This window comes from Coregonus lavaretus (genome assembly GCF_964263955.1).
Source record: "Coregonus lavaretus genome assembly, chromosome: 29".
NCBI lineage: Eukaryota > Metazoa > Chordata > Actinopteri > Salmoniformes > Salmonidae > Coregonus > Coregonus lavaretus.
Window position 1 is genome coordinate 22,818,546 of NC_140016.1, and position 12,504 is coordinate 22,831,049.

The 12,504-nt window shown below is 44.0% G+C and overlaps 1 protein-coding gene across 1 annotated transcript; it reads right to left on the reverse strand.

The window, feature by feature from the left end:
- Positions 1-284: 284 nt before the first annotated feature.
- On the reverse strand, positions 285-11,140 carry LOC311104741 (sestrin-3-like). The gene is made up of 9 exons (XM_084146635.1): positions 10,997-11,140; positions 5,477-5,677; positions 4,996-5,178; positions 4,422-4,667; positions 4,163-4,277; positions 3,919-4,043; positions 3,523-3,689; positions 3,134-3,278; positions 285-2,944 (listed from the first exon to the last, which is right to left on the reverse strand). Exons 1-9 carry the CDS (start codon positions 11,060-11,062, stop codon positions 2,855-2,857), a joined length of 1,338 nt encoding a protein of 445 aa, XP_084002761.1. The 5' UTR covers positions 11,063-11,140; the 3' UTR covers positions 285-2,854.
- Between the last annotated feature and the right edge of the window lie 1,364 nt (positions 11,141-12,504).

The window sequence follows — 12,504 nt, forward strand, 5'->3', positions numbered from 1 at the left end:
CATCCTTTCAACTTTTCAATGTAAGGACTCCCCCCCTTTGTATTATATTTTTTGGAAATATGTGTCAGTGATGTGGTATTTACATTTCTGAATTGCACTTATTCCAATAGTACTGTGAATGGTATGACTAAACTGGTTTCCTTGATGTACTGCTGTAGTTGAGTCCTTCAGTTGTACGCACTGTTGATTTAGATTTGAATATGAAATGAGTACAGCATATGGCAAATGTGAAAGCACAATCAGGGAACCCCAGTAAAAAGAAAAAGTGGAAACACACTCGCTTGATAGAACATCTTTATAGAAAAAATAAGTCTTCACATTTCCAAAACAAGTTCTTTTTTTATTTTTTTACTTATGTTTTACTATTTTTTTGTTTATTTTATTTTATTGTCCATTCATTTACGTGGTAAATATTGAACAACTGTAACATCCATCTCTGTGTCAGTGGCTCTTATCGTTTTGGTTCCTTGGCCTGGTGGTCGGAAGCTTCAGACAGGAACACAGACTCTTTCGCTCCTGCATTTGGAGCCATAACGATGTCATAGAGGTGTTGACGAGCAGCCAATGAGGACTGTAGTGCTCTTTTGCGCTACAGTACATCTACTTCAACTCATTTTCCCGCAAAAGGTGGGTAGCAGACGAGCTACTGTGCACACTTGTGTCCAGTAGTGATGGCACTGGGCGTTCTATATGGGCCACAGAACACTGTTCCTGAGAAGCCATCGGGGCAGTCTGCTCTAACGAGGCCCTCACTTAGCCCAGAGTAGTCATGTCTGCCCACTCAAGCACCAGTCCAGTTTGGCCTAAAGGCACCTGCGCTAAAAAGCGCTTCTGTTGATATGCACATTTTTCTTCTCTCTCCTGTCATTTCAAACGGTCAAGCCTATTGAAAGGGTCTTCCACCCCGCTGCCTCTAAAATATTCAGGGTGCAGCGCAACAGGCAGGACATAGCAGCGAACCCAGAAGCAACATCAAGAACTCAACAATTATAGTACTGTAATGCAAAGCTTACAAAAAAAGTGTAAAACAAAACAAGAAAGGATCAAATTAAATTTAAAAAATCTAGTTTGCAGTACCTACCCACGCTGTTCTGCTCTGCAAATTGTACCATGACCAGCATCTTTATTTTAGGTCATAAAGCTCACCAAATAAATAATTGAAAAAGACAGACCTACTTTTCACATGCATAAGATCATACACAGACCATCGATGACATTTGATCCTTAGTCTACATCTTCTGTAGCATAGTAGAGTATTCTTAACAACAATTCAAACCCAATGCAGGTCACTTGCGGGGACTTTTATGTTGCAATATTCCAGTTCAGAGTGCTGCAGACCTTCAACAACCACTTAAATGCATCAATGCAGTTTAAGGGATGGTTTTCTTTGAAATGGAGATTCCTTCATATGATCTATAAAAACGGACATTCATATGGCTGAGCTTATTCTTTACTCTACAAAACATTACTTTGTCCACCTCTTTGTGTGTATTAAAGTTAAACTATTTTAAATAGTCATAGCGATTGCAGATTTATCGAAGATACTGAAGTGAGTTGTGATCTCCTTCAGATCTGGGGCCATGGCCTCTGTCAGGTCCATGTGTAGCCCTGCACTACTCCACCTACACAAGAAGACTAGGGTTAAAGGGTGACTGTAGGAGTGGAGATCAGCTGATCTGAATACAGAGGTACCCAAGAAGCAGCCCCAGGATCATTAAGCAATGAGGCCCAAGGAGGTGTGATATAAGGCCAATATACCACGGCTAAGGGCTGTTCTTAAGCACGACGCAACGTGGAGTGCCTGGACACAGCCCTTAGCCGTGGTATATTGGCATATACCGCAAACCCCCAAGGTGCCTTATTGCTATTATAAACTGGTTACCAATGTGATTAGAGCAGTAAAAATACATGTTTTGTCAGCCAATCAGCATTCAGGGCTCGAACCGCCCAGTTTATAATTTCTATTAGACACCATACAGTGGAAAGAAAAGACTCAGACCAACATGGATCTCCATCTCTGCACTACCTACAATATATATCTATATCTAAAAAGTGCTTTTAAAAAGGAACTATAGTTGTGTGATATCGTCTTGCAGTGTTTGGGTTTTGTTCTTGAACTTTCAGTACTAATGCTAAACGTTAAGGGAGCTACGATGAACAACTGTCCATCACCTTTACCACCTACCTACACCAACACTGACTGTCACAAGACAAACTCAATCCAATAAAAAAGGTTGAACAATTGGTTTTGACAAATGCAATGTTGAAAATACAGAAATAATCACAAACCAAGAAAGGGGGTATTGTGTTGGCCATGGGTACACATCTCCTTGCTACACTGCAGAACCAACCGTCTGCTTTCATCACAGTCATCAGAATTGAGACATAGCCTAAACAATACATTACTAAAAATGAAAATAATGAATATCTATTATAATAATATAATTGCACATTAACCATCAATAGCAGATATGTTTGATAAGAGGAAAATACATTAAATGAAGTGGACAGACCAACCTTGCAGAGTGGAAAATGAGAAGGCAGAGAGAGGGGAAGAGAGGGATTGCTTTGACTTTGGCAAAGAGCTTTCCACTGCAGTGTGCATACCACGCAAATAGAGCTTAAATGATTGCATTATAATATTTTCTCTCGTTTTTAACTGCAAATAGGACAGACAGTCGCACATTTGTAGGACATGGCTGCATTGCATGCTGCTCTTTCTCCCTCATAATTACCAGTCTCTTCCCCCATATCCCTGCCTGCTGTAAGAGGTTCCCAACCCTGAGGCCTCCTAGCTGGGTCTTTCTGTACCGTTGGCAATTGTACTTTGTGCCTCTCCCTCCCACCAACTGACCTAAGCTATCATGTACTGGGTTATGGCTCTCAGGGCATAAAGAAGCTCAGCCTGTAACCGAGCCTCCATTATCAGCAAGTTCACATGGATCTAAGAGAAGAGAATAAAAAAAGAGAGGATCACATCATTAGAGAGCACAAGAGATGGAATGTGGTTGAAACAGAGAACACAAAACGACCACTTTGCATTTGATGCAGTAGATTTAGTTCCAATATATAGTTCAGCTGTATATGGACGCAGGGTGTATTGGTATGGGGTGGGGTGAGGTGAGGTGTGTACCCTCTCAGAAGGTTTGAGTGGTGCCCAGGGCAGGGGACACAGTGGGGTCTTGGTGGCGTCAGGGTAGCAGGCCACAGACTTGATATAAAGCTTCAGCTCCTTCTCCAGCAACTGGTTTACCTCCCCATAGTCATAATCGTCATACCTGCAGACAGACACACACACACACACAGGTGTCACATGTCATGCAAACGTGAATGCGGACCAAGCGGGTCCTTTGCAGCGAATCACAAGCATTGAATCCTAGGACCAACCCGGCTGCAATGCATACGATCATGATAGCGTCTCACTTTACAAGAACTCTAACTATGAATGCAGTGTGTGTATGTCTGATGTGCGCTTGTGCCGTTGTATGTATACGTGTGTGTAGACTAGTAGCGTGCCCTCACCTAATCCCCAACATGCAGTGGATGTAGTTCCAGATGGCTCTCTTCAGGTCAGGCCCGTGGGACGAGGGGAGGGCCGTGACGCTGCGGAAACGGTCGTCCAGCAGGTGCCCGATGTCCGAGTACAGCCGGTTGACCAGGGAGAAGCCGTGGTCCTCCCAGGAGTAGTCCTGTCCAGACAAAAACACACACAGTCAAATAAACCTGAAATACTCACATGGTTCCTGTAACACCTCAGTTAACTATAGACCCATAGACATATGAGGCAGTATACCGTACTCACATTCCACCAAGGTTGATTTACTGCTTTACTGACATGGACACCTGTCGCCTCCCAGCAGGGTGTCACATATTCCAACATAGAATATAAGCTGTATATAATATCAGCGGTGTACTTACCTGCACCCGGAATACTTGGAAGTGTTCTTCCTCTCTACGGGCAAACTCCTGGTAGCCGAAATCAGGGTCTGTTATGAAACGAGAGGGGTCTGCTGAGTAGATCATCTCCTCCTTATCTTCCACATCTGGGAGGTGACAGTGAGAGGGGGTCAATAAACATAGTTGAGCAGGGATCCGTCACTCAACGTTCACATGAGTTTAGCTCTCACAACCTCAGGTGTGAAAGTGAGTGGGAACAATGTACCTGTGTGCTGGAGTGTCTGGGTGTGTAGAAGGCGCTCCCCCCTCCTCTCTTTCTCCTCCTGGGATTTCTTGATCCTCTCTTTCAAACACACAATCTCACAACTGGAGTCCAGAGACTGCCAAGACATGAAGAGAACAATAAAACATGTAAACTTGTGAAGTCAAAGAGTGAAGCAACATGAAACTGTGGTTTCAGGCAACGATCTGTTGTGGAATAGCTCTGATGTCATATTCAGTCTGATACAGTACACAACACTTACCCGTCGTCGTGGTGTGTGTTCTGAGGGCGTGGTGAGAGGCGGAGGCACGCTGACGTTTCCGTTGGCAGCGTCACAGAGGCAGTAGCCCGGGGGGGTGCCGTTGGGGGCTCTGGGGAGGGGGACGGGGTCGGGGTCGGTGCCCGAGCCAAAAACAAAACTACAGAGGGAGTGGCAGTGGGCCAGGAGCACTACAGCCTGAACCAGCTCAGCCAGAGACCAGCACTGCTCTCCTGTCTTCAGCAACGCCTGGTGGGGGAAGGACACAGCAGAGTGGGCCTCATGGTGGAGATTAGACAGGGCTGGCAGGTAGCCTAGCGGTTAAGAGCATTGGGCCAGTAACCGAAAGGTTGCTGGTTCGAATCCCCAAGCAGACTAGGTGAAAAATCTGTTGATGTGCCCTTGAGCAAGGCTTACTGCTGTAAGTTGCTCTGGATAAGAGTGTCTGCTAAATGACTAGAATGTAAATGTACTGATCAAGGATATGACACTAAACCACAAAGCTAAGAATCAGCATCCAAATATCTGATCTGTAGGAATGTTACATATTCTTTCTAAGAGCTGGTTCCTGTGGTACCTGTATGTGTGAGCGGGCGGTGAGCCAGGGTTGGTGGGCAAGAACCTTGTTGAGTTGGTCAAGGTGTTGTAGGCGAGGGGGGACTGCTTCCAGCCCCTGTAGCCACAGTGGGTCGCCCCCCACCCTGAGGAACTGGGCAGAGTGCAGAGACACCAGGTAGCCACAGTGATGCCGCGCTGCAGCCTGGGGGGGGAGAGAAAGAGCGAGAGAAGCACTTAAATACAAGTACATCTACAACAATAACAGGCTTGTCTCCAGCATGTTGACCGTGTTTGTGTCATTGTGCGTGGGTGGGTTGAGCCGAGAACGAGTGACTGTTTATGTATATGAAAGTGCTTTGGCGTCCTTGAGTGTGGGTGGATTGAGGTGGTTACATGTCTGTGCAAGTGTGTGCAACTATGCGTGGGTGTGCATGATTGGTGCAAATACAAGATGCATTTCTGTGCATCATGCGCTGTGTGTGTGTGTCCAGTGGCCTCACCATGATGGCGATATAGTGGCGGTACTGCAGGGGCAGGGGGCCGTCCATGTGGAGGATGTAGTGCTGGGTGCGGAGGAAGCTTTCCAGGTACTGGGGGTGAGAGGCCATCTGCTGGGACACGGCGTCCACACACCCCCTGCTGGCCAGAGCCTTCATGCACCACAGCGACGCCCGCTCCTTCTCAGCGTTCACCTTCATCACCTGGACCAGCGGAAGAGGAGGGTGAGACAGGTGGCAGAGACAATATGTCACTGACTGAATGCACACAGCAAGTGCCAACTAGGTCTATGCATCTTCCTCCTTGCCAGGTGAAAATCAATGTTTATAACAAAATGGAAAATAAAATAATTGCAGGATAGCCTCTGTTTTGAAGGTCCCTGTGGTGTCAGCCTACAGTGAGATCAGTATGTGCATTGCAGGCACGTCAGGACTGAGCTGTGGGTTATAAACTTTGAATCAATCCTCGACAGGAGCCTTCTTGTAACAGCAGCAGAGATATTGTACCACTAGACATTCCTCACAATATTCCCCTGCAAAACACAAACAAGGCCGATCTGCACACTTTTCAGGCAGAGACAGACTTGCTGGTAAAGAAAAGAGCCCAGCATCCTACACATTCGCACTACCAGGGAGGATCAACCAAAAGACAAACAGATCAATAGTCATAGGAGGATGCAATGAGATTAGTGAATTAAGAGTGGTACCCTGAATAATACCAAAACTGCTCAAAGTCCTCCATTTTACAATGAGAGGAGTTGATAACCTGAGTAGAGAAGAGCAGAGGAGCTCAGGTGTATGGGAACATACCAGGCTGCAACTGAATGTGGCCTCAATGAGGGAAGAACCACAGCAACGAAGGAGGAATAGCGAGCGAAAGACTGGCTGGGGAGAAGGAGAGAGACATCGGCCAAGAGAAATATGGACTAATAGAGAAAGAGCCTGGTTTTGTAAAGGCTAAAGACATTTATTACCTCTCTCACTCTCATACAACGGCTTCTAGGAAAAGGTGTTGGCACCAGGCCGGAGAGAGAGAGGCTGAGAGCAGATCTTGAGTCGGTTCCCCAGTGTGTGAAATGTGAGAGGCCAGGCCAGCTTACCAAGGGGCCAAGTGGCTCAGCAACCTCTGCTGGCAGAGCCTGGTGTTTTCAGTAACCCACCACTGTAGAGTTATGACCCCCGTCATACCAAAGCTATATCTATATCAGTAGTCGTTATTTATTTCCACCGCCTTATGGAATAGCTCCTTGGCATTTGACCATCAGGTTAGCATATCTCACTGGCTTCTCTGTTTCATAAAAACACTTCACGCCTTACCCAGCAGGTGGCGCAGCTCTTCCTCCAGCATTAGGGACAAAGACCTTCCAATATAAAATGAATACAATGTGTTGGTGGATGTCAAGAGGGGAAACAGGACAGGCATAGGGGGTTTATCACTCAGCTGACAGCCCATGGAATTCATTGCCTCAATGATTAAATGTGGCATTCCATTTCTATGTCCTTCAAGTATGAGTCCTCATTCACAATGACCGTAGTCCGTTTTATCACCACGCAACTGCTATTGACTGTCAATCTCATGGTAAGCCTATATAAAGCATGCATTGTATGGATGTGTGGAGGCCTTTGAAGAGAGAGAAGATGAAGAGATTCAGTGATAGAGAGCGTAGCAAACAGGAGTGAACGCTCCGACATGCAGACTCGGACGCGACCCACTTTCAAGGAACATGGGAACTCAACTCTATGACTGGGGCCTCGCCTGTCTAATATCAATGTCTCTGGCACTGACACAGGTGTTTGTTACTCACAACCATACAGACATGTGTATGCGCATACACACACACACACACACACACACACAAACACACAACTCATTTGTGGACACACGCTCCATGGTAGTATTCTCTCTGGCTTCAACAGGCATCAATAAACAAGCCTCAAGAAACTCCCACTCTTTAAGAACTCAGTCCAACCAAGCCTCCAAGGGTATTTCGAGGAACTTTCTGAGAATCAACTTCCATACAAGCGAATGAAACACGAGTTTCATTTCAGTAGGGGGAATCATGTCAGGGCTCTGCCAGGCTTTTTAAAGCCTGCCATGGTGCTGTGCCATGACACCACATTATTAATGTGTTTTATTAATACTGTCTGTCCAATCGATGCGTTAAAGCTGGAATGACAACGTTCCAGACCAGTCAGTGTCCCAGATAGAACCCCATTCCCAACCAGGATGCTCCGAGCCTTAGACTCCATGCCCCACTCCCCCTGTAAATATATCCCATTTCAGCAGGGCCCGATAACCAAGCCTGACGACACCCCACCTCACGGCTGACCCAGAAAAACAGGCTCCCAGAGCCACAATAAAGACATGTACGTTCAGCACCTCTCAACAAGTCAGTCACCATTTAAAAGGCATGATGAGTGATCTGATTCTGAAGACATAGAACTAGTCATTCCATTCATTGTTGTTGGCATTATTTAATGGGTCACTAATGAATCAAACCAGACCAGACAATCGCAGACACTTCAAACTATCACACCGGCATATATTTGGCCTACATTTTCTATAAGGTACAATTCATCTACCCAGACATCTTGGCATGCTCTAATAGGGAAATTAATCTCCAACATGTTTGGACATGTTCCAATATAAAAAGTTGCCTAGTCAAATTGAAATGGCATCAGTCCCAGACAGGAAATTACACATTACATAAATTCTACATACGTCCATACATTTGTTTATTGATCAGAGAACATCACAAGGTATAAACGAGATGCAAAAGAAAGTGGCAGTGGTGAGGGGAGGGAAAGACGTAGAAGAAACAAACAAACAAAGATGGGAAAAGGGGTTTGGGAAACAGACGAATAGACAACAATGGCCTAAAAAATTGTTGCGTTTACGAGAGGAAATGAGAGGTATGCGGAGATGAGAACAAAGAGTGGAAACATTATGCCAGTAGTCGTTCCAAGGGTAAATGTGGGAGGGAGTGAGGGAGGTAGTGCAGGGGGCTGCAGAGGAGGGGGTCAGCTGCAGATGGAGGAGGAGAGAGGGGGATATTCAATCTGCATTCTGAGTGAGGCTGAAGGGGTCTGTCCTTGTCATGCGCTGCTCTGCTAGTGTCCCAGCTGCCTGCCTTTAACACACTCGTCCCTCTTCACCAGAAACACAAACGGCGAGCCCTGTTTTTGGCTCTGCAACCTGAACCCAGGGAGGAGTGCAAAACAGCCAGCTGCAGCCCGCAGGGGGAGAGGAGGGGGGAGCTGGGCAGGACAGCAGCTATAGACGACCAACACAAACATACCAGAATTCATATGGAGACACACAGGCAAACTTGTATAACACGAAACAGAACTTCAGAAAAGGTGACAGACAGGTAGAGCCAGATGGTATGGTGCCTACATAGAAAGACAGGATAAGACACACACACACAAACCTGCACTCTTGCCAGCCTACATACAGCTGAACATAAAGACTAGAAACACAAGTCCTAATGCACACAATGTATTTCAGAATTCAGGTTACTTTATTTGCTTGATCTAGTTATCTTTTGTAACCTGGTTAGGTACACATTCATAATCCCCCCTTTTCAACCCTCTCTCCGATTTGCATTTTCCCCAAACTAAAACCATGCCTAAGAATGGCCAAATCATATCCATGGCATCAGATAAGACCGTTTTCAACGCCTGCCATTTATCTGTGGCACTTTAATTGACAGGAGATAAGGTGGTAAGGGGACCCTACTTTGGGCAAGTGTGCACACTTTGCAGCAAGCTTATTTATGATGTGACGTTTTTTATTCTGCGCAAAGAGAGAACACCCAAAAACATGATGCAACAATATGCCTGTTGTTTTCTCACCAGAGCCGCAACAAATGTCCAAACTGTAAACCTCTTATAGGATCTTATTTATTCAAATGAGAAATATACCTCACATAAACATGATCAACATATTGCTCCTGTCTAGTGAAATCTGCAAACACCTGGTGAAAATCTCTTAAGGTATTTATCATATATTTATTTATGACAGGTTTGCTGCAGGACATAAAGGTGACGCATCTGACATATAAATAAATTGCATTGAACATAGGTCTCTGAACCCTTATATGCAAGTGCACTTGTAGACGAAGCGTAGGCACAGGTCAGGTCTATCTTCATATAAAATATTAAGGAATTCATGTCACTGATCACATTCCTCTATTGTTCTAGCAACTTCTGAATGTTGAATTGCAGTAAACAAGTTATCCTATCCGCACTGCCCCCTTTCGGCTGTTCATGGGAAAATCAGCACAGAAAAGAGAAAAACAAATTTGATTGGCAGTGCACCCAGCATCACAGAGCACAAAGAAGTCAACATCTTAGTGAAAAAAGACACACAAAATAAATATATTTACCAAACGTTTTACATTATGGCAGAGGACAACGCATGAGGCGGATTGAAACAGAACAGAAAATCAGCTCCTCGAATTCTGATTGTCAACGACAAACCTTTGTTCGTTTGTAACCTAGATTATTTGTAAACCGTCATAAGAGACTGACTAAATGGCAAAATTATAGAATGACATTGCATTAGCAGACACTTTTTTCTGCACGAGCAAATCTCTAGAGATGATGTCATTATCACATTCTCCCACAAAAAGAGAAAAGAGTAGGCGGCTGATAGCACTGCATATCAAACCTGGGCAGGAAAAATACGATTATAATGCAAAGACATCAGGAATTACAGTATTATAGTTTACATATTAACAGGTGTTAGTTGTCAATCCATTTTGGCTAGCTAACGTTACATTCTAGGTAACCACTCAATCCCATTAATTTAGTTGAATGAATATGTCCTGTCCACATAATTTAGACATTTCGCTGAACCGATTAGCTAGCTATTTGACTAAACCATTTTGCAACAACAGCAACTTCCCATTCATTGACTGACAAAATGATTGAAAGCTTATCTTCCACTCAAGTAGCTAGTTACCTAGCCAGACTGACAATGTATGGCCATTGCATTGTTGCCGTTGGCACATTGGCTAGTTAAACTAGTTAACTACCTTAGCTATGTTATTTCAGAGATGAGAAACAATAAGTCACTAGCTAACGTTAGTAAACTAGAGCTAACTTATTAGCTTGCTCATGTTAATTCGCAGGCTAGCTAAACTGCTTGCCACTTGATAGTTAGCTGCTCACCTTCCCCTGGTCAACTGTCATCTAACGTTAGTTATCAATTCAGTTGTCTGAGTTAGCAAGGCAGTTATCTAGGAAATTTAAATAATTAACGTTAGCTAGCTAGCTAGATAAAGTAAAAGTTTTAGCTCGAGCCTAAAACCAACCTCATCATATGAAGTGGTTCTGGAGCCATCTAATTAACGTTAACGTTAGTTTTACATTAGTTTCGTGAAAGGAGACAATATCTGCCTTAAGTTTTTTCAGGGCAAATGAATGAACGAACGACACTGTCGATTTAACTTCATTACTAGCCAGCTAGTTAATCGTAAATGTTAATGTTGACTGGCTTTTTAGTACCAAGAAAAATACCTGCTTCTGGACGCGCTGACATTGGGTTCCGAGGGGGTAATCCATTTTTTTCGTACAGATGATCATTTTCCAACAAGTTAGTGCATGGATACGGCTCTGTATCTCTTGATGTTCACCTACCCAGTTAACAATGCGGATCCGGTACAAAATTAAACTACATGCCTGGGCATTTAGCTAGAGGTAAAAAAAAAAAAAAAGAGGAGAAAAAACTTGCCATACATTGACAACTGCTCCAGTAACAGTGTGCCCAATCAAAGCATATAGGGGCGGAGTACAGAGTAGGCTGTGCAAATGCTAAAGGCCAATCAACTTACAGAGATGGCATTTTAAGCTTCAACTCTTTGACTGAATGGCTGATATGAAAGTCAGTCACTGCGATGATACGGTGGATTTTGTTGTTGTTGATCTATTCAACTTTTAGATACATTTGCAATGTATTTTTCTTTATTCCAGAATCCATATATGCATACCCAGCAGGACATCAGCAGGCGTGCTTATAGGTTGGTATATGAGATAGAAAGAGCACGCAATAGAGAACAATAGATTGTGTATGTGTGTAGGTAATAGTGTTGAGGAACTAGATAGATAACGTCCCCTATACGTCACTCCAGATACACGATTCCTAGTAGTATCACAGGAGGTTGGTGCCACCTTAATTGGGAAGGACGGGCTCGTGGTAAGGTTGGAGCAGAATTAATGGAATGGTATCAAACACATGGTTTCTATGTGTTTCATGCCATTCCATCGGCTCCGTTCCAGCCATTATTATGAGCCGTCCTCCCCTCAGCAGCCTCTACTCAGTGTATGTGGTATACAAAATAGAGGAACAGAAGATTGTCCTAAAAAAGAAAGTGAAATTAACCTGAAATTCCGTAAGAAAAGTAAAACGACAGGCATTACCAAGTTCTCCATTGCTTTCTGTTACATGTTAACTTGCCTTCTTAGAGTATAATATGGCTATTATTACTATGTTAAAATTGAATGGGCTCAAAGAAATGTGAGCTAAAACACTTTTCTTCTCTGTATACTTATTCATATCTTCATCGTCAAGAGTTTGACTTGGGACTTGTTTTCACTTTGGTAAGACAACAACAAGTGGACTACACAAGCCAAGTCTGTAAGGGCACATGTCCAGGCATGTTTTACCAGCGAGTCATCTAGAGAGGTAAGGGACAGATCGAAAAAATGACGGGGGGGGGGGGTCCAAAATAGGGGAGGGTTGTCAAACCAATTTTTTAAATTTAGTTTTTTTGCTTTGGGGAGGGTTGTGTGCTTTTTTTTATTGGGCACAGGGCAGGGTAGAGTGTTTTTTCCCTGGTTTATATTAGCTATTTTGCAGGTTTGACTATATAATTTATTTTCCCCTAGCCATATTTCCCGTATGCACTATGCTTTTCCGAGAGCTAACATTTACTATATCACAGGTCAATATAGTCTACCAGTCTAACTGTCTATCCTGCCCTCTATCCACCATTCATAGTGGCAATAGTGGTAGGTGGATCCTTTGT

Bases quoted from the DNA above. Each gene is read 5' to 3' on its own strand.
- LOC311104741 (XM_084146635.1), bottom strand. From the start codon at position 11,062: ATGATCATCTGTACGAAAAAAATGGATTACCCCCTCGGAACCCAATGT. The intron at 4,668-4,995 runs GTACCACAGGAA...TTCCCCCACCAG, and splicing joins CCGCCCGCTCACACATACAG to GCGTTGCTGAAGACAGGAGA. The intron at 4,044-4,162 runs GTACATTGTTCC...GTCACCTCCCAG, and splicing joins CCAGACACTCCAGCACACAG to ATGTGGAAGATAAGGAGGAG.